Source organism: Phyllobates terribilis, unplaced genomic scaffold (assembly GCF_046119375.1).
Source record: "Phyllobates terribilis strain yellow unplaced genomic scaffold, ASM4611937v1 Scaffold_7__3_contigs__length_470593459, whole genome shotgun sequence".
NCBI classification, from domain to species: Eukaryota; Metazoa; Chordata; class Amphibia; order Anura; family Dendrobatidae; genus Phyllobates; species Phyllobates terribilis.
This window is the reverse complement of record NW_027362767.1, coordinates 93,231,811-93,253,938: the sequence shown is the minus strand read 5'-3', so window position 1 is coordinate 93,253,938 and position 22,128 is coordinate 93,231,811. Positions and strand designations below refer to the sequence as shown.

The window sequence follows — 22,128 nt, the reverse complement described above, 5'->3', positions numbered from 1 at the left end:
CCACCTTTTGCTTTGATGACTGCTTTGCACACTCTTGGTATTCTCTTGATGAGCTTCAAGAGGTAGTCACCGGAAATGGTCTTCCAACAATCTTGAAGGAGTTCCCAGAGATGCTTAGCACTTGTTGGCCCTTTTGCCTTCACTCTGCGGTCCAGCTCACCCCAAACCATCTCGATTGGGTTCAGGTCTGGTGACTGTGGAGGCCAGGTCATCTGGCGTAGCACCCCATTACTCTCCTTCTTGATCAAATAGCCCTTACACAGCCTGGAGGTGTGTTTGGGGTCATTGTCCTGTTGAAAAATAAATGATGGTCTCTGCATTCAGACCTCTACCACGGGCCATACAGGTATGTGTAGATTTACTTTTCTATACCCTGTATGCCCATAGTAGAGGTCTGATAACTCCAAAGTGGTGACAGATTCCCTTTCAGGACTATGAGAAAGCTGAAAAGAATCCATCATGGTCACCATTACCATAAAGCCAGCTTCTCTAAACCAATGAGTGTAAAAAAGAATGACTAACTGGAATTTTGATAAGGTTTAAAAGGGACTAATTTATTTGTTTACTTTGGGCCTGAGAACTAACAGGCAGGTAGTTGCTACCTATGTGCGTGTTGTGTCCGGCGCAGAACTCTACTGGCTCAGTGCAGTGAAGAAAGAATCCGGCAATCATTGAGTTGCAGAAAAATAATGTTTAGCAAAGCAATCCAAAAACAGTGAAGTTTCGGTCGAAAGGACCTTCTTCAGACAGATTACATATGGTACACTGCATGTAACAGCACTAAGGGAATAGGGATTCAATGCCCATAGGATATGTGCTCTGACTCAGATCAGTCACAGACCACTCCTGCCGGCAATTCTGTGGCTTCTACTGACATCACGTCGACAGAGCAATGGCTTCTTTTTCGCTCTACTCTGCTGTTGGCAGGGAGTGACTGCAGACGTTATGCTGATTGACAGCCGGCTCCCTGCTGCCTAGAAAACCCCTTATTAAATTAAGTTGTTCCCCTTGTAAAAAACAAAACAAAAAACTTTTCACCACCCACAACGGCACCAATCCAGCGATGTTGGCACGGGGTCTCCCTGGGCTCATATGACCATTTTATACCACGTCAGCCCGGCAGCAAATCAGAGGCCACTAATGGACTGCTGCACGCTCACTTCATTCAGCCGAAAGTCACAGCGTAGCAGCCGCTGATTCGTTGCAGGGCTCATGTAGCATAACAATAGCATGCACACCTAGGTACCGACACTGACAATGGTGGAGGAATGGTGGAGGAGGTGAGTATCTGTTGTTTTTATTATACAAGGGGAACTACTTAATCTAAAAGAAAGGTTGTCCACTACTTGGACTCGAATTCAGTTGGAGCTTTTAGCATCATTATGGCTCAAATATGTATGGTAGTATTAGAGAACCAAATGTCCAGCACTGGATACACTGGGCCGGAAAATCTGCAATGAAATCAGTACATGAAAATTCGCACAATGCAGAGAATCCACTGTAGACTGTAAATGCATGCAGATGTGAACCTGCCTTTAAAGTGTTATGAAAGTAACAGTGCATTTGGGTAATAAAACTTATAAACCTGGAATGCTCTCTACATTTAGTCCCTTTCATATATCTAAGCTTATGTAAGAAATACAGAACTACATAAGGAGAGAAGGGAGAGCGCTTCATGTGCAGAACCATTTGAAATAGACACGTTAGATGATAAACGGTGAGGTATCAAACTCCCCTTCTAAGCTTGTGCTGGAGGCTACACTCTTTGTGGCGTAGTTTGGGGGTAGCTCTCTGGCCTTGCCGGATAGAAGATTAAGGATAACAGAATGGAGGAAAAGTTTTCACAGCACTGGAGGCGCTTACCCACTGTTGACGCTGGTAGAAAACACAAGATGTGTTTTATTGTGTTTTTTAATCATGAATTCTTCATCAGTATTAACAGACAGACCATGATGAGGAAATTCTGTCCAGATTCAATAAACTGGATCTTGCATACACCACCAGAATAAATAACGGTACCTGACAGTGGTATAAAATGAAGCTAGTGGGCCCCAAAGCAAAACCTCCAATGGGGCCCCCAATTATCACAGATCTTTATTACTGATGGTCTTTTTATATGGGCCAATGGGACCTTTTGAGCCTCCTAGGCTCTAGGGCCTGGGCGCGATTTCAACCCCTGAACCTATCAAAGTTACACCCCTGATACTTGGCACTGCTGTGCATACACACATTGTCAAAATGTGCGTTTGGGGGAGACTATGGAAGCTATACTCTAACAAGGATCTGATCAAATCTGAGTCGAGTCTTTCATCTATGACCAAGTATCCCACCAGTGCACAAAGAAACCACTGACTTATAAATGTCCTCATTGTTTCCTTCTGGAAGTCGATCCATTGTTTTGACAAAGAATAGCGCTGCATGCAACACTTGTCTTCTATTAAATCTGACGGAATTTGCAACGCAGTCTCATACACAAATGTGACCACAGCTTAAAAAGGACATCAATATAAATCTTTTTTTTAGATGCTGTGGAGCAAAGGTTCCCATTTCTCAACTTCAGTTGTGCTTATGACTACAGATTCATCTAGTCATCAGTTTGAGATAAAAGTTGGCCAAACCGGCAGTACCCCAACAGATTTTGGAGGGCAAGAGATTGAGCATTTTGAATTCCACCATGCCTGATCCTTTGTTCCTGTTTGATAAGCCAATGCCAGAGATGGCAGTGCTTTATTCCCATCTTCTTACTGAGATAAATATGCCAGTGTGACCAAGCCAACACTATGTATGAAGTCTCTACTGTATTATGTAATTTAGGAGTGCAAAAACAATGCAACAACAATGCAGATCCCAAGAGCAAAATTTAGTTCTGCTACAATCATTACAATTGAAAAAAACAATGTGTATAATGTTCTGTGTGTATGAAAATGATCAGTCCCAACTCACAAATGTTTCAAAAGGACTGGTTACTTGCCATAAATGTTTTTTTTTTTAAGCCAGTCTAAGTGAAGTTGTTATCCTAAATCTGGCATTGTTTTTGTTTCTGTACCTGTCACGGGAATACCGCCACAGAGAGGGGCCAGAAGGCAGGGGAGTCTAGTTTCACAAACTCCTGTACTGATTAGAAGTACTTCAGCATCTTATTTAACAGTGCAGGTTATTTCCTTGCTAGCAGTACAAGGGTTAATCTGTTCAGTTGTAGCTCCTGGAGCTTTCCTACCTGGATTGTCACAGCTGTTCAGTGTTGGCCACTCCCCTCTGGCACTTCGGGATTGCCAGTGTTAGTTCTTACTGCCTGGTTCTCGAGTTGGAGGTGTGGTTCGTGGTTGGAGTTGGTGTTTGGAGATTGTTGCTTGGAGTTTTGTCTGTGTGCACATCCTCATCCTCTCCTATTTGGTTTCTCCTTCCGTTAACTCCTGTGTGTCCCACTCTGTATGGTGTGTGTATTTTGTATGGTTGGAATTTTCATTTATCCCTGTCCATCTTCCTTTGTTTGTCTGGTTACAATGTTCCTATACACTTAAGCTTCCCATCACCCAGGGTGGGTGAGGGGACAGATCTGAGTGGACATAGGAGCATAGCAAGGCACGTAAACTCGGCGTCTCCACCTACAGGAGTAATCCAGGGGACAGAGATAGACTAGGATGCCCCTAGTTCTAGGGACCTGGTTAGCGCCCATAGTCTCAACACCATCATGACAGTACCTCTTTGCCCACTTATCCTTTTTATGCTCTGAATGCAAATCTAGTCTTATTAAGCATGGAGGCGTGATCCTCTTGAAGACACCCACAGAAAAAAGTTGAGGATGACACCTCCTTGGCTAACAACACTAGAGATGAGGGGTCCATATCCGAGGAAAGCAGAGGCAGAGCAAGGAAAAAACAAAGAAAACAAATACATAAATGGCTGATGTGTAGTTCCTGGCCGCGGCCACTATTCCATCGATGGAGCTGTACTGTGCAGCTTTGTAACTGAGCAATTCTGACCACCGCTGGCACCAAGAACATCTGATCGGCGAGGGGTGCTGGGCGCCGCATCCCCACCGATCAGAGATTGATGGCTTATCTTAAGGATAGGCTATCAATGTTAACATTTCGGACAACCCCATTTAAAAGTAAAAAAAAAGTTCTGTTCTGGAACACTTTTTAGACTGGGGGTAAATTACATCGTTGATAGACAGTTTAGTCTTATTTGATAAGTTGTGCACTGTATTTGCTTCTAGAACTTGTCCAACTGTGGACACAAACAGACACGTCTTTGACTGTTAATGATTAAAGAGATGATTCTAATAAACAGAAATGGCACCAGCTAAAAAGCATATTATGTTCATTCTAGCCAGTAACTTACTTGCAAAGCAAAATAGTAAAGTTTTAATTAAAGATGTTCTAGCGTATGCAGGATGGGCACTAATTAGGTGACGGTTGGACATGTATGCTGCTTAGAACTTCACCCGTGTGCCAAAACACTTCCCAATTTCCTCTTCTCGTCTGAGTTTATGTTTTTTTTGTATTAAGCTTGTTGTCTTACTGGGCAATATGCTGTTTGCTGTCACAGACCAGGGCATATTCAGAATCTATATCAGTATATACCTCCAATGGCTCATTCAGATGTCAGTTTTTCCAATACAAGTTCCATTTGTGTTTTTTCTGGATAGAACTTGTACCTATTATAGCCTATAGGGCTGTTCACATGTCAGTGTATTTATTGTGGACCAAGTGGTCTCACCAAATCACGGAGATATGTCCAATTTTGATCTGAGGTATGGATCAAACTCGCCAATGAATGTCTATGGGTCCAAGAAAATAAAAAATCACTGACTGCTAGAAGAAGCTTTAGGAACCACCATCTGCTTTATTTTTCTCATACGAGAAAACCCCATTAAACACTGATGATTAAACCGTTTTTTTGCATACGAGAAAAAATCACTGAAGTCTGAATGAGGCCAAAGTATAAGTAGGGAGGGATATCTTGTTTGGTCCAGTGCAATTGGGATCAGGAGGAAAAGACTAGCTCTTTTGGGAAGGACTGTATTGTGGTGGTGTATGTGCCCCTTCCCTTTTGTCCCTTTCCATTCCTCAGTTAACTTGATGAATAATTGTCTTTTTTTCAACTGTACCATCTATAATATACTTACCTTGTAATGTCTTCACATACTGTTCCGTCCAGATGTGTCCGGATCCCAGAATTCCAAGTGGGGAAAGTTCATTAACCGCCATATTGGGACACCCAAGTGTTGGTTGTCTCAATATGGAAACCGTAGGTGCTACCAGCCTTTTGCGCGGTACAACCAGCGGAACACCGTCGCGAACACGTCGTACACGCTGCCGCCGGGACCAGCTGAATGATTCACTGACCGCCACCATCTTTGTATAGGAGAAGCGCATGCGCAGTTTTAATGTGACTGCCGCTATCAACTTCACAAAGATGGCGGCGGTCTGATTTACTAAGCAGGGAGAAAGCTCAAGCAAGAGAACACATGAGGGAAGAAGACAGCATAGGGGTGGAGAGAGAGCAGACAAGGGGGAGAGCACATGGGGTACACAGGTCTAAGAAAAGATCACATGAGAAGAGAAGACAGCAGATGGGGGAGAGAGAAAGCGCACAGGAGGGAGACAGCTCAATTGGGACAGCACATGAGGGGAGAACAGCACAGGAAGGAGAGAGAGAGCAGACAAGGGGGATAGCACATGGGGTAGACAGGTCAAAGAAGAGAGCCCAGATGGGAGAAGTCAGCACATGGGGCAAAGAGAGAGTGGATAGGTGGGTGAGCATATGGGGGGTGGGAGGTCCTCAACGCTGCAAAGCCTGCCCCTATCGTGACATTACCGCTATTATGGATCAGGGTGGTGGAACCTCTGTGCTGAGATGCAAGGAGGGACCAGAGGGGCGTAACTAAATGCCAACTCGGACCGATCCTGGCCACACGGCGGCTTAGTCGACTCTGTGAACCAAGGAGGCACTGGGAAGGTGAACCAGGTGCCACTCTGGGACCAATTTTGTGTGAGAGCAGGCGACTCCCACGGGTCAGATGGCTGAAGCTGACAGGTACAGCGGATGAGCACGGCAGGTAGCCTGACGGGTGATCCGGGTATGCAATCAAGCGGGCACGGCAGGTAGCCAGACAGGTGATCCTGGTAGGCAAGCTGGCGGGCACGGCAGGTAGACAGGCAGGTGGGCACGGCTGATAGGCAGGCGGGCACTGGAACCTGATGGCTGAGGAGAGTGTTAGCACACAAACAACAACCTTGCACAGGCACCTCCATTTTGGAGGAGGTGCTATAAATAGGAGTGGTCCTCCGGCCATTGGCCTGGGACTCTTTAGGACGGCGTGCGCGGCCCCTTTAAGAGGGAGGGAGCGCGCGCACCCTAAGCACGGTGCCCGAGAGGCTGCGCGCAGTGCGCATAACAGCAGCAGGGGAGCTGGAGGACGCCGGACCGGGACCGCGGTGGTGAGGGGAACGGTGTCTCTGCCCGGCAGGAGGCAGAGATGCCAACGCTACAACCGCCCTCCCGATGCGATAGCATCGGGCTCCCATCTAGTGTAACTATATTCAGTGAACTTTATTCTCCCTTTGTTTTATTAAAGGAAAGCTAAACCTAGAAATAAATGAAGGAACCTTAAACCTAGAAATAAATCAAGAAATATAGTGGACATCCCGGTTAGTCTAAAGCATTTTCTGCATGATCCTAAAACTGTCAGCTTTGTAGAAATCATGTACAAATGTGTTAATCTCCTGCTGATTAGTTCCATTTTTGGCTGGTGGCCAACCAAGCCAAAGGGGCCAAGCTTGGCTAATGTCTGTGTGACTGTAGACAGGGCACAACCAGAAGGTTTCTGCTGTAGCAAGTTGTCTGACAGTCGCACACAGAACAGTGAAAAGGAGGAGGAGGGACGTGGGTGATCTCTTGGGACAGAAAAGATTTCACAGATTTCTAAGCTTTACTTGTACTATGTAACAACATAGGAGGAGATTAGGAGAGGAATTTATGGAGTGTTTTTATTTTTTTTAAGCATATTCAATTTTTAGCGTTTCTTTGGCTGGTCATACACATTACTTATAAGTAGGCTGAGGGTTGAACACATTTGATTGTCTGGCAAACGATCATAACACTGATGCCGTCATCCACATTTTAATCTATATTGACCATAGACCTAGCACAGGATTTAAGGTCTTTCAGGGATTGTTTCTTCAAAGAAAAATCATTTGTGGATCAAAAAAATCGTTAGTGAGAATAAAACATCTTTAATCTTTTGGATAAAAAACTTGTCATTGGTCAACTAAAATTATTATCATTCGCTATGTTGGAATGATTCTCTTATGGGGAAGATGGGGGTGTTAGTAATGTTCAATATAAAAACTTCTCACTCACCAATGAAGCTCTCCACAGTTCTGCACCACCATGTACCTCATTTCTGTTTATCACCCTACCTGTGCTCTTAATCCTGCAAATGATCTAAGACTAACATCCTCCATAATCCAAACCTCCCACTTCTATCTTCAAGACTTCTCTCATGCTGCGCCAGTTCTCTGGAATGCACTATCCCAGACCATCCGATTTGTATCTAGCCCCCACATTTTTAAGTGTGATTTGAAAACACATCTTTTTAGACAAGTCTAGCACCTAAAGTCACTAACCTAACTCTCCCCTGTTCATCCTTTTCCATTACAATCTGGTCCCTCTTATTCATCTGTCTCCACATCTTCCATGCACCCAATAGCACTTGATACCTGTACTTAGACAGATACTGGTTGAAGACCAGATCATGCAGCTTTATATCATAACCCCCAATTATTATAATGATGGCTGGACAATACATGATAAGTACGTTCTACATAATGTGTCCCCCCAAAACCCCATATCCTTCTAGATTGTAACCTTGCGAGCACAGCCCTCACCCCTCCTGTAACTGGTGAACTGTCTTACTTTGTATTGTCTTTATTGTCTCTACAAGTCCCCGCTTAATTGTAAAGTGCTGCGGAATATGTTGGCGCTATAGAAATTATCTCAGAATATGCAAGAAACATTAATCATTTTAAGGTTTTCAAATCAGTTTCTTGTAAATAGGAATCTATGGGTAAAGTATATTTGCCATGTTAAATGTCAAAATGATAGCATTCATATCAATGATTTTGCATTTTCTGCAACTCCTCTTTATTGTTTTGTTTTTCTATTATTGTAACAAACAAAAAAGAAAACGCTTTCAATAAGAACTATTCGATTTTTAAAAAAAAAAATATATATCATTTGCCATTAAATTCCCCCTGACAATTGTTTATAATGGTTGATATCATCCATTTTTAGCGACTTTAGTCTAACGTATATGGCCACTTTTAGGCAAATGTCACTGCACCCCTGATTTCTAGAATGCACAGATTCATTTCACATCAGGTGACTATAAAATGTAATTTGCTTTGTGAGCTCTGCCGTAAAAGTGGCACTTGGCGAGAAAACACCGATGATTAACAGTTGTCCCGATGGGGTCAGACATTATGAGTCAATACTGCAGGAAACAAGCACAACATTTAAGCGATCGGTCGATACGCAAGGAAATCTTTTTTTCTAATATTCCGTTTACACAAAGCAGCAATAAACGGATGCCGGGTTACGCTCTGGAGCAATACAGAAACCTATTATTTGTTTTTCCTTCCTTATAAAAGGAAGGAATAATTAAAATGTGATATTTTCGGCTACCGACGGTCAATAGTTTCTTGACACGATTTTCCATAAACGTAGTAGTTATAATTATAGAACGGCTCTTTAGAAAAAGCATAGGTTCCACAAATGAATTAAGTGCTTGCATCCTCCGAGATGCTGTGCGGTGGAGAAGCTGGAAATGGTTCAGTGTGAAATAAGCCTGCTTGTGACCCTCCCTCCACCTCAACCAACAAAAACACTCGAGTGGGTGTCAAAAATGACTTGTGCACAGTCTACCTGGTGGAATGGGAGAGCCGCAGCTTCGTGCAATGTTCACGTCTCCAAGGAAAGGCAGATCAGTCACAGAGGACCTATCAGACATCATATTGGCTGCTCATTCCTGCAATGTTCCTAAGCTGCTGTCCGTCAGGAAAAGTAATTAGTGGTTTTATTATGTATGGAAGCGGCAGGCTGTCACTGGATCCTCACAGTGAATAGCGTCTCTTACACACTTGTCTGTGTCTTCTGCCTGGTATTGTCCACATGACTGTCAGCACCATTACAGCTTTTCAGGGATTTGCCCACCTACACCTTCAAGAAAAAAGAGAGAGAGAGAAGAGGAGCAGCGTCCGCCTGGAAGAAACGAAAAGAAGGAAAAACAAAAGCTTGAAGAATGTGGGAAAAGTTTAAGAAGAACTGTGGCCAAACCTACGACAATGTGGGAAATCTTGTGACGGATGCGTCTTCCCCATATAACCCTTTCCTTGCTAGACCTGCAGCCTTTACAGTTTGATGCACCTTGAACTGGTTCCTACAGGTAAGGAGTGAGAGCGAGAGAAGGAGAGCTGGAGAATCCAGGGCGATCAAATTTTAATGTCTTCTGAAGATGATTATGTAGGGTCACTACTTCTCCCTTTATTACAAGCTCACGAGCAGAGCTGAGATTCCTCGGGAAATACTATGGATTTAGAGCGCTGCTGACAGCAAGGAGGCTTTTCGTTCACACAGGATATATCTTTGTGGAAACTCCAAGGAAAAAGAAAAGAAAACAAAAACCCACAAAAGACAAATTTATTAACAAGATCCTAAAACAGAGAATATGTAAGTCCAAGGAGTGGGATGCTGAGGACAAGGATAGAGAGTAATTGGACAGGAGCCATTGTGAGAACTCGCAGCCTACCTGCAACATCTCTGCCCCCGCTGTCAGGACCAAGACAAATGCACTGCAATCTGCATCCTTTAGGGTAAGTTTTCTTTCCCTACTCGGTCGTTTGCTTGGTGAGAGGCTGGGGTAGTAGGTATCCGAATCACTACGATTGTAGGCAAAGTGTTATATCAAAAAGCAAATAAGGTATCAGCCGGCACATCTGGCTATGTGAATAGCTGCGAGCTTATTGGATTTGTTAAACTGCACACAGCAGGCAGGGACTCTACTCCCTTAACACTTTCTCTTCAGAAAAGGAAATACGTTTTGTTTCAGATTTTTTCTGGAAACTTATAAATGTGAGTTTGGCCATATTCTGTATTTTTCTTCACTTCTCATTGTCCATATATATAGTGGGTCAATCCAAGAAGTGTCTGACCAGGTGACCCTAAGGCTAAGTTCACATGAGCATATAAAAAAAATCATCCAAATTTTGGCAGATTTTTCATCTGTATTGTCATCTGTATGGCATTCGCTTCTATACACCAAGAGTGAATAAAATTTCCAAGACCAAAATCAGTTTCCTAGGTTAATAGCGGCAACATGTCCATAAAAATCAGATGCTGTACCGTACAGATCATTCGCATGGGGTCCGATTCTTTCTTGCGAATAAGTCTTATGTGAAATAAGGAAAAGACTGCTGTACGCTGCAATTTATTTCAAGTGGACCATTGGTCTGTGTGCAAAAATGGTCAGGAGAACGTCCCTATTGAATGGCATTGGTCCGAGTGCTGTCGGGGTAATGTCACTCTTTTGCATGAAAATAAGGTTGTGTGAACGTAGTCCAAGGCAGAGCAAGTGACTGAAGTCTTATTTTCCAGTTATGGATAAGAGGGGAAAGTATTATGGTAATATAATATGGGACCCATTCCCTTGTAATGCATCAAGGTGACAACATGGCTACGTCCTATTTATAATCCAGCAGAGACAATACTGGTTGGTATGGAATGCACTAGTTAATGGTTAACATAGAAGGATTGTCGGGGGTCTTTACCCCAAGAGTACTGATATTGGGTGTTATTATGGAATAGTTATCAAGATTTACATATAATTGGACCTGCTACAAGTTAGAGATCTGTGTAGAGAAAGAAGCTGTGGCAGAGTCAGGGTCAGCAGAGTGTTCTCTCTGTTCTGGAAGACGGGGCTCTGAAGCTTTTTGGCTTGATGACTGGAGACTTTCCTTCCCCGTTTAAAATTTTAATGAAGATGTTAAAAGCATGTAGGCAAGGGCTGGCAGCTGCGGGGTGATGCCATCCATACACTGCACCCAGGCAGAGATTACTATCTGACCCCGGTGGAGCTTCCCAGGAGAATATGCTCGTGACGTTACAGTGATCCAAATACCAGGCAACTCCATGTGCATATCCTATGTGCGGCAAAGGACGGGGAGTGTATGACGTCCAATCATGCAGATAGTCTTCCAATGATGCACACATCCCAAGGCTGTTTTACATCCTGTGCTTTGGTTTTCAACCCATATATAAAAAGTGAATGTGACACTACATTCTGGGATCCCAATAGATACCATTTAGTTTGTCTGCTGGGATTCACATATCGAAGGACTGACTTGGTCAGATGTTGCATATTAGAGTTTGCAATTTGGTGGATCTCATGGTAATATCATGATCTCACGTGTTTTTTTTTTTGCAGGAAAACCTATAATAGGTTGGCCTGGGGAGAGGGCATGAGACAACCTCAAGGTTAAAAGACAAATTCAGCTCCAATGCATCTACACACAATAGCAAGGACAGTGGTTGTATCATGCTTTCGAGCAGCAGGGCATAGTGGTAGGTCTTGGGTGACAGATGGACGGGGCGCAGGTCACAATGGTCCTGCAAACACTGATCCTGTAAAGTCAGGCACGGTTGCTTTGTAAATGTTCCCCCTTTTTGTCAAAGAGATCATTAGGGAAAATCATTTTCAGCATGAGACTGTGCTAGAACTTGGCTGTGGACGACAATAATGAGCAGATATGGATGGAGCTTCAAAAGCAAAATGCAAATTCATTAGAATTGTATGTAGGTTACTGGCATGATAAAGCGAGCGGGGCTATATTATTCCAATTATGTCGGGAGGAACTGTATATCACACACGTATGGATCGCTGGGTAACACTCCACAATAGGTAACTACAGGATGCGTCCAGTATTTCTGCGTCGTGTAAACTCTAAGGTTTACCTGCAGTCCTATGTAAAAGCAGGTGACATCATGATATGTTGTGTCAAATCACGAGCTTAGCTGGAAAATAATGTATATTCATAGAAAGAAATAATGCCTAGTCTAGATGTTATAAGTGAGTACTCGTACGGATTTAGCTGGCAAGTTCTGCTTCATAGATAGCATTATCCCTTCCACGCCTGAGAAAGATTCATATTAAGCTCTCAATAATCAATGTCAAGTGGTAAAGGTTATGTCTGCTCTGTAGACGTCTCTCTCCTCATGCGAGGAGAACCTGTTGCTGCGATGCTCTTTCCAGACAGTTGCCGCAGATGTTGGTTAGGAGGAGTTAATAAATGCTGGAAGTGATGTCACGTCTATAACGTCTGGGCTTTTTAATATATCCTACGTGAAAATATAGAGGCTCGGTATTCCCTACATTCCCAGGAAAAAAAATAACTTATCCATTCCACTTCTTGAGGTGTCCATGGCTACACAAGCTTCCACCCAATTATCTGTACTCGGATATCAAAATTTTTATTTTTATTTTTTAAAAAAAGGATTTCTTCCCAAAATGAAAATTATCCAGAAATGTAAGTCCTTGGAAATGTTGTTAATATACAGAGTAATTTAATTGCAGTTTAATTTTTTTCGTAACCAGAGATTGAATGTCAGGCTCCACCACAGGCTCTATACCTCTGATGTGTGACACAAACTGTACCATACGTTGGCCATTGACTCAAGCTGTAAAACGTATACTGCACCATCTACACCTTTTACTATGTCCCTCTTTATAGGAAAGTGTGACAAACCATGGTTTTCTATACTGGATAGCAAATGCCAGGGGGACTCTCCTTTGGCATATACTGGATGCATAGGGTCGTATGGGAACATTTGGCTAGAGCATGGGGGCCTAAGGAAACATTTGCCTACTGAATAAGGGCCTATGGAAACATTTGGCTAGTGCATAAGGGCCTATGGAAACATTTGGCTAGTCATAAGAGCCTATGGTAACATTTGGCTAGTCACAAGGGCCTGTGGAAACATTTGGCTAGTGCATAAGGGCCTATGGAAACATTTGGCTAGTGCATAAGGGCCTATGGTAACATTTGGCTAGTCATAAGAGCCTATGGTAACATTTGGCTAGTCACAAGGGCCTGTGGAAACATTTGGCTAGTGCATAAGGGCCTATGGAAACATTTGGCTAGTGCATAAGGGCCTATGGTAACATTTGGCTAGTCATAAGGATCTAATGAAACATTTGGCTAGTCATAAGGATCTAATGAAACATTTGGCTAGTGCATAAAGGCCTAAGGAAAGATTTGGCTACTGCATAAGGGCCTATGGAAACATTTGGCTAGTCATAAGGGCCTATGGAAACATTTGGCTAGTCATAAGGGCCTATGGAAACATTTGGCTAGTCATAAGGGCCTATGGAAACATTTGGCTAGTCATAAGGGCCTATGGAAACATTTGGCTAGTGCATAAAGGATCTAATGAAACATTTGGCTAGTGCATAAAGGCCTAAGGAAAGATTTGGCTACTGCATAAGGGCCTATGGAAACATTTGGCTAGTGCATAAAGGATCTAATGAAACATTTGGCTAGTGCATAAAGGCCTAAGGAAAGATTTGGCTACTGCATAAGGGCCTATGGAAACATTTGGCTAGTACATAGGGGCCTATGGAAATATTTGGCTACTGCATAAGGGCCTATGGAAACATTTGGCTAACGCATAAGGGCCTATGGTAACATTTGTTTAGTGCATAAGGGCCTATGGTAACATTTGGCTAGTGCATAGGGGCCTATGAAAACATTTGGCCAGTGCATAAGGATCTAATGTAACATTTGGCTAGTGCATAAAGGCCTAAGGAAAGATCGGGCGGCACGGTGGCACAGTGGTTAGCACTGCAGCCTTGCAGCGCTGGGGTCCTGGGTTCAAATCCCACCAAGGACAACATCTGCAAGGAGTTTGTATGTTCTCCCTGTGTTTGTGTGGGTTTCCTCCGTGTTCTCGGTTTCCTCCCACACTCCAAAGACATACTGATTTGGAATCTAGATTGTGAGCCCCGATGGGGACAGCAACGATAATGTATGTAAAGTGCTGTGGAATATGTTAGCGCTATATAAAAAATAAAGATTATTATTATTTCACTCTTTGTTTCATTGAAGCCATTTGGTAAATTCTAAAAGTTCATTTTTTTCTCATTAAAGTACACTCTGCACCCCATCTTGACTGAAAAAAAACAGAAATGTAGAAATTTTTGCAAATTTATTAAAAAAGAAAAACTGAAATATCAGATGGTCATAAGTATTCAGATCCTTTGCTCAGTATTGAGTAGAAGCACCCTTTTGAGCTAGTACAGCTATGAGTCTACTGGGGAACAATACAAGTTTTTCACACCTGGATTTGGGGATCCTCTGCCATTCTTCCTTGCAGATCCTCTCCAGTTCTGTCAGGTTGGAAGGTGAACGTTGGTGGACAGCCATTTTCAGGTCTCTCCAGAGATGCTCAATTGGGTTTAGGTCAGGGCTCTGGCTGGGCCAGTCAAGAATGGTCACAGAGTTGTTCTGAAGCCACCCTTTTGTTATTTTAGCTGTGTGCTTAGGGTCATTGTCTTGTTGGAAGGTGAACCTTCAGCCAAGTCTGAGGTCCAGAGCACTCTGGAAGAGGTTTTCATCCAGGATATCTCTGTACTTGGCCGCATTCATGTTTCCTTCAATTGCAACCAGTCGTCCTGTCCCTGCAGATGAAAAACATCCCATAGCATGATGCTGCCACCACCATGTTTCACTGTTGGGATTGTATTCGGCAGGTGATGAGCAGTGGCTGGTTTTCTCCACACATAACGCTTGGAATTATCACCAAAAAGTTCCATCTTCGTCTCATCAGACCAGAGAATCTTATTTCTCATATTCTGGGAGTCCTTCTTGTGTTTCTGAGCAAACTCTATGCAGGCTTTCATATGTCTTGCACTGAGGCGAGGCTTCCGTTCTGCCATAAAGGTTCGACTGGTGGAGGGCTGCAGTGATAGTTCCACAAAGTCAACTTTCTCCTATCTCTCTACTGCATCTCTGGAGCTCAGCCACAGTGATATTGGGGTTCTTCTTTACCTCTCTCACCAAGGCTCTTCTCCCACGATTGCTCAGTTTGGCTGGAAGGCCAGGTCTAGGAAGACTTCTGGTGGTCCCAAACTTCTTCCATTTAAGGATTATGGAGGCCACTGTGCTCTTAGGAACCTTGAGTAATGCTGAAATTCTTTTGTATCCTTGGCCACATCTGTGCCTTGCCACAATTCTACCTCTGAGCTCCTTGGGCAGTTCCTTTGAGCTCATGATTCTCATTTAGTCTGACATGCACTGTGAGCTGTGAGGTCTTATATAGACAGGTGCGTGCCTTTACAAATCAAGTCTTATCAGTTTAATTAAACACAGCTGGACTCCAATGAAGGAGTAGAACCATCTCAAGGAGGATCACAAGGAAATGGACAGCATGTGACTTAAATACGAGTGTCTGAGCAAAGAGTCTGAATACTTATGACCATGTGATATTTCAGTTTTTCTTATTTAATAAATTTGCAAAAATTTCTACATTTGTTTTTTTTTTCAGTCGAGGTGGGGTGCAGAGTGTACTTTAATGAGAAAAAAATGAACTTTTTAGAATTTACCAAATGGCTGCAATGAAACCAAGAGTGAAAAATTTAAAAGGGGTCTGAATACTTTCCGTACCCACTTTCATAAAAGGCCTAAAGCTGCAAGTGCCAAAACGAATAAATATATAAGCAGTATTCCCCTTTTCATTCCCACATTGCAGCACGCCAGATCCCTGCTGGTCGGCTATGGGAATGTCTGCATGATGAGAATTAAAGGAGTCGCTCTATATTTCCCGTTAGGATGAGAGACGTAGAAAATAATTAAAATGAACTTCTAGTCGCTCTCCCTGGCTCCACCGATGCCTCTCTGCCCCTGCTCTTGTCTTTGCTGATGGGCTGCAGTGATAACATCACGTCGACAACACTGCAGACAATCATTGAGCTCAGAGGCTCATGCTGCCCACTTTGGCAGAGCCACTGATCTCAGTGATAGACTGCTGCAGTGACGACATGTCAACAGCACTGCAGCCAATCAAAGACCCTAGCAGTGCCAGAGAGGCATGGCTGAACGCAGGGACGGTGAGTAATAGCTCAGTTTATTATTCTTTATGTTTCTCAACCAATAGGTTAATAATTGAGACAGGACAACCCTTTTAATATTTTCTATTATATTGTGGAGTCATTTATAAAATCGTCAAATAGAAAAATCCGAGTGCAGTTTTCATCTTGTTTCCTGCTCTATAAGCCACCCCGGTCATTAGTTGCTATGGGCTGCACAGTCCGCTCATCTTCTAGACAGTTTTGAGTAATCTTCCTCATCGGCTTTTCATTCTAGGAACTGGAAAATGCCTTTATTTTTTTGTTGTTTTCCTCAGACTGACAACCAACAATACCAGCTATTATAGTGGGGATAGAGGGGTAGTCAACCAGCTTTCTGCAATTTGTAAATGGTAAATAAGTGCAGCCCCAGGGGCAGGGACTCGGATGGCGGCATAACTAGAGAGCACCGCCATTCAGTAGGGCGGGGGAGCACCAACCCTTGTGAGCCCTCATACTGTCAGCTGTGCCCATCCAATATATGCAGCAGGCAGTGGATAGAAGATGCAAAAGGTAGCAAATGCGGTGATAAAGTTTATATACACATAGAATTGGTTTATCATACACAGGCAGCGTACGGTGGCGGTACAATACACGGGCAGCGTACGGTGGTGGTACAATACACAGGCAGCGTACGGTGGTGGTACAATACACAGGCAGCGTAAGGTGGTGGTACAATACACAGGCAGCGTACGGTGGTGGTACAATACACAGGCAGCGTACGGTGGCGGTACAATACACAGGCAGTGTACGGTGCCGGTACAATACACAGGCAGCGTACGGTGGCGGTACAATACACAGGCAGCGTACGGTGGTGGTACTATACACAGGCAGCGTACGGTGGCGGTACAATACACAAGCAGCGTACGGTGGTGGTACTATACACAGGCAGCGTACGGTGGTGGTACTATACACAGGCAGCGTACGGTGGCGGTACAATACACAGGCAGCGTACGGTGGTGGTACTATACACAAGCAGCGTACGGTGGCGGTACTATACACAGGCAGCGTACGGTGGCGGTACAATACACAGGCAGCGTACGGTGGCGGTACAATACACAGGCAGTGTACGTGGTGGTACTATACACAGGCAGCGTACGGTGGCAGTACAATACACAGGCAGCGTACGGTGGCGGTACAATACACAAGCAGCGTACGGAGGTGGTACTATACACAGGCAGCGTACGGTGGCGGTACAATACACAGGCAGTGTACGGTGGTGGTACTATACACAAGCAGCGTACGGTGGCGGTACTATACACAAGCAGCGTACGGTGGCGGTACAATACACAAGCAGCGTACGGTGGCGGTACAATACACAAGCAGCGTACAGTGGCGGTACAATACACAAGCAGCGTACGGTGGTGGTAAAATACACAGGCACAGTACGGTGGAGGTACAATACACAGGCAGCATATGGTGTAATACTAAGGCAATGTAACACACGAGAAGAAATATAAGGTATATCTATCTATATACATATACACACACACACACACACACACACACACACACACACACACACACACACACAAGAAAGCGACTGAGCATCCCAGTAGAGAAGACCAGTAATTCAGACATGGCTCACAATCAATGGAGATGTTCTATTTGTCCGGCCAAATAAGACCAATCAGCGTCCAGGATTAGTTAGAGCTCAGCCTTCATTACTGTAGACAGCTTGTTATTCTAGGCCAGTGCTACTTTTATCAGGCAGCAAACATCTCTGTAGAAAAACAAAACTGCATCTTAATAGCTTTGCTGGAATCTTGTCCTAATGGCTGAAGATATTGGTTATTTTCTTTATGTCCAGACTTGGATACGTTCAGACATAGTGTCTCCAATCAACCAGGAAATCATTTACCGTCTCAGCTTTCTATTACAATGTATTAGGAGATCACGTCAGCAGGCCATACACGGAAATGATTGTCTGACACGTTCTCTTAAGATCTACTCTTCATATTGATGTACTGTATATAGAGGATGTCCAATTGGGTCAACCTACAAATTCCCAGGGTTACGACTTGTCACAAAATCTATGGACATCTTTCTGCATTGGAAAGAAAGTGTCTTCACTCATTGCTACACAGTACGAATTGATGCAAAGTGAAAAAAAGAGCAGACATACTAGGATCATAGCAAAGTGCTTGAGGTCCAAAGAGATTCCGCTCCCGGGGGTGAGCAACAATCCCATAATATACATTGTACTGTCATATTACACCAGGCAAAAGTGGTGACATCTGAAATCAGTTTTAACATGAATCCCCTGGAGGTGCCATTATTTTCAGTAGGTGTTCCACTGACATCTCCGCGGCTGGCTCTCTCTGCCGGCATGCTGATGGCTGCATATTATGGGAAGACAGACAAGGAACAAGTCACAAACACAATTCATCTGAACTTAGCAATTGTCACATGCAATTTCCTGAGATCGTGGAGAAGCCGGTGGATGAGTATGTAAGTTTGCTAGTCATTTACCTCCGCTGTCAGACAAACTGTCAGGCTGATTCGGTCATTGCCTCTGGTTGCCAAGTAAAATCTAATATTACTATTGGAGCCATAAATTAGATACAAACCAACAGAAGGGAAAAAATAAATACATTCATACATCCAGGGCTATTTTTGAAGGGAATCTGTCACCAGATTTTTTTCTACCCCATCTGAGAACAGCATGATGTAGGGGCACAGACCTTGATTCCAGCGATGCATCACTTACTGGGCTGCTTGCTGCAGTTTTGATAAAATCAGCATTTTATCTGCTGCATATCTAGCAGTTCCCTGAATACTGAGCTGTGTATAACCCGGCCCATACCACTGATTGGCTGCTTTCTGTATACACTGTGCATAGGCAGAAAGCTACCAATCAGGAGGTGGGGGCGTGGTTGGGCTACAGGTTTACTAGTCCTCCAGTGATAATCCCCTGCCGAAAAAATGTTGATTTTATCAAAACTACAACAAGCAGCCCAGTAAGTGACGCATCACTGTAATCTGGGTCCCTGCCCCTTTATTATGCTGAGCTCAGATTAGGTGGCAAAAACCTTGACACAGATTCCCTTTAACAGGCTGGCACACTGGAGAAAGTGAACCTTTCTACAAAAGACAGTCCCATCAGCAAACTAAAACCATCCTGTAGTATTCAGCGGTACTAATTTGTCTTTCAGAGGCACTATATACAGGTCCTGTAGCAACTTAAGTCCCTGATTTGTCCTGTCCTAGTTATTAAGTATTTTATTTAGCCATTATGGGAGAGGGTCAGTTATAAAGTTTTATATAAGCATTATTACTGAACAATTACTTGTTTTCACTAAGGATTCTATGAAATTATAAATCTAATGAATTGTATACATGCACATTGTGGCACAAATAACTGCACCTTAACCTTTATCCCTGTGTATGGAGGAGATCACAGTATGGAGAAGGTATAGCACAATTTTACATCACCTTTACAATTATGGAGGACAGAGGGGAGCTGATTGCCACAAAGAGCTGCAATGTTAAAATCTCAAATATTCCATATTTTACTTAGTTTTATATTATTTTCATCATCACTTTCTATAAACAGCAGACAATAAGATCATGGTTGTAAGTGTGAGAAAATACTCTAAAGCTTTCCTTTCGGTTACCAAAATCTAGACGTCTCAGGGTGAGGCCACACATTAAAGATCTGTTGTTTTTTTTAAGCAAAATCCAGGTGTGGAATATAAAAAGTAAAAAAAAGTATAAGGCTGTTTATGCACATTCTGGTTGCGATGTGTTTTATTGCTATGATTCCAGTAAAACCGCAATATTTTATTCATACATTTTTTGCAAATTGCAGCAAAAAAGTGTGGTTTTGTCATGATAGTGGCAGCAAAGTGTGAAAATGGGCTGGGTTTAAACAGCATAATCTTGTGTAAGTGTGCTAAGGAACACTAACGATTGTTCACACGGAAAGCATTCTTTTTACTTTAGGGTTCTATCAGTGTTTCATCCATTTTTTCACGGATCTATCTTTAAGAGTAAGCGGACAAATAAATGTTCAGACATTCTTCGGTTTTAAATACGGATGAGGAAAAAAAAAAGTTTCAAAACAGAGGCAAAGCAGATGACACAAGAAAAAAAAAAGGTCCGTTTCACCCAAATGTAAAAATAAACACAGATGCGTGAATGTCACTTTACTGAGCAGTGTAGATGTGAATCCAGCTCTGGGATGAGGTAAAAGACTTGTTTGAAAGCTTATCAGGATCTGTCTATATCTCCCTCTGCTCCTCAGAGAATAATAGGAGGTGTAACCTGACACCTCACTGTACTGGATGTCTATCTTGTTTTAAGCTTAATTAAGTTTCTTTTTTACCCCATTGTTGGTGAGTTCAGGAGGCATTGGGGAGGGGAAGAAGTAGTACTTGGATAAACAAGATTTCCTTGATATTTTACAAAGTTTATTCCACTATCCTGTACTATTAATTTAAGAAAAGATTTTACAAAGTGCTGTTGCTATTTAACTTATCACTTTCTGACCACTGGGACTCCCATCAATCACTAGAAGGGGGATCCCAAGTCCCCTATTCCTCCTCCCTGCAAAACAAGAATAGAGCGGTTCTGCTCAATTCAATGTCTATGGGACTGACAGTGAAAGCTGATTATATCGGTTGTCTGTTTCCAACAACCCCATAGACAACGGATGAAGTAAAGGCATGTGCTAGAGACTGTGGTGCCATTCAACGCTCTCCTCACAGAGTCGATTAATAATTGGGTGGCCCAGCGGTATTGGGCCCCATCGATCTGGAAGTTAGGTGGAGAGGTGATAATTGTCCATTGTGTAGAGCCCATTTTTAACTTTTTATTTCTTTTTACAAAGTCTATTTAAAAATAAAGGTGATCTAAATGCATCAAATATTCTACAATAATTATAAAGCTTTATCCTAAAGCAGACTGTATTGTCCGCTTGTTATTCTTGACAATTAGAGAGATATTGTTTTTATTGGTTTATTAAAATGAAACTTTCCCCTAATTGAGATCTGTGTTATGTGAGGGTATCGGCATGCTAACCACTGGGGAGAAGATAATGCATGACATTTAAAGGATGTGCTTCTCATAATGAATGGAGATGATTTTATCTTAGCTCTCTGTACTTTGTGTGCTTTGTAATTTTATTTATTAAGAAGGTCCGGGTCTTTTATTATACCACCGAGGAATGATTAGTGAGAATATCCAGCCGCACAAAGGCAGCTTCCTGACATTCCGCGCTGACCTCCTGCTTGATCCGGCGGACAGACACAGTTATTACCAGCACTCGGCTGGAGTAGCAGGTATATGAAATACAAGGCAATTTCCTACATCGTTGGTAAGAATGGGTGATGGGTCAATATTCTCTAGGGTGTTTTGTTCTGCATCACATAGAAAAGGATCCTAGATGAAGGGTTACTCATGCTAATCAGAGATGTAATCAAAATCATGGTTGGATGTCTTGGCCGGAGGGACTTCCACCAATCTCCTCAATTAAGGGGTATGTGTAATTACATTCACAAGGAAAATAAATAAATAAAGCCACTGTGTTTTCCGCTGTAATCCTGTCTTCTGCTTATTCGGAGGTACTGCCTTCCTCCTGTGACATACAGTTAGATGCAATATCCTAAAGAGGCATTCTCCAAATTCAGTGAAAGACATTAAATCCAAAAAACATAAAATATATTATATATATATATATATATATATATATATATATATATATATATATATATATATATATATATATATATATATATATATATATATATATATATATATATATATATATATATAGGGCCATACTTACCAATACCTGCTCACAAGCCCCCATGAAAAGAAGTGAAGGCAGTACAGGTGCAATACAGTGATAAACTGCACCTACCATCAAGGGTGGGTGACGGTAAGGGAATTCCCTAGTGACAGAGGAGAAAAGGAGCGCTATCAGTGTTTCTTTCTTATCTCAT

General features: G+C 42.8%; 2 protein-coding genes across 3 annotated transcripts in view; one reads left to right on the top strand and one right to left on the bottom strand.

Moving 5' to 3' along the window:
* AVEN (apoptosis and caspase activation inhibitor) overlaps nucleotides 1-22,128 on the bottom strand; it is a 542,539-nt gene that overhangs the window by 364,089 nt on the left and 156,322 nt on the right. The gene's annotated exons all lie outside the window — the stretch shown is intronic.
* Nucleotides 8,749-22,128, top strand: part of CHRM5 (cholinergic receptor muscarinic 5) — a 186,612-nt gene continuing 173,232 nt past the window's right edge. Inside the window, exon 1 of one of the 2 annotated variants that reach the window (XM_073639002.1) lies at nucleotides 8,749-9,878. In XM_073639002.1, the coding sequence (XP_073495103.1) occupies nucleotides 9,754-9,878 (125 nt within the window). In that variant the 5' untranslated portion in view covers nucleotides 8,749-9,753. The remainder of the gene's footprint in view (nucleotides 9,879-22,128) is intronic. The other variant, XM_073639003.1, reaches the window with a different exon arrangement.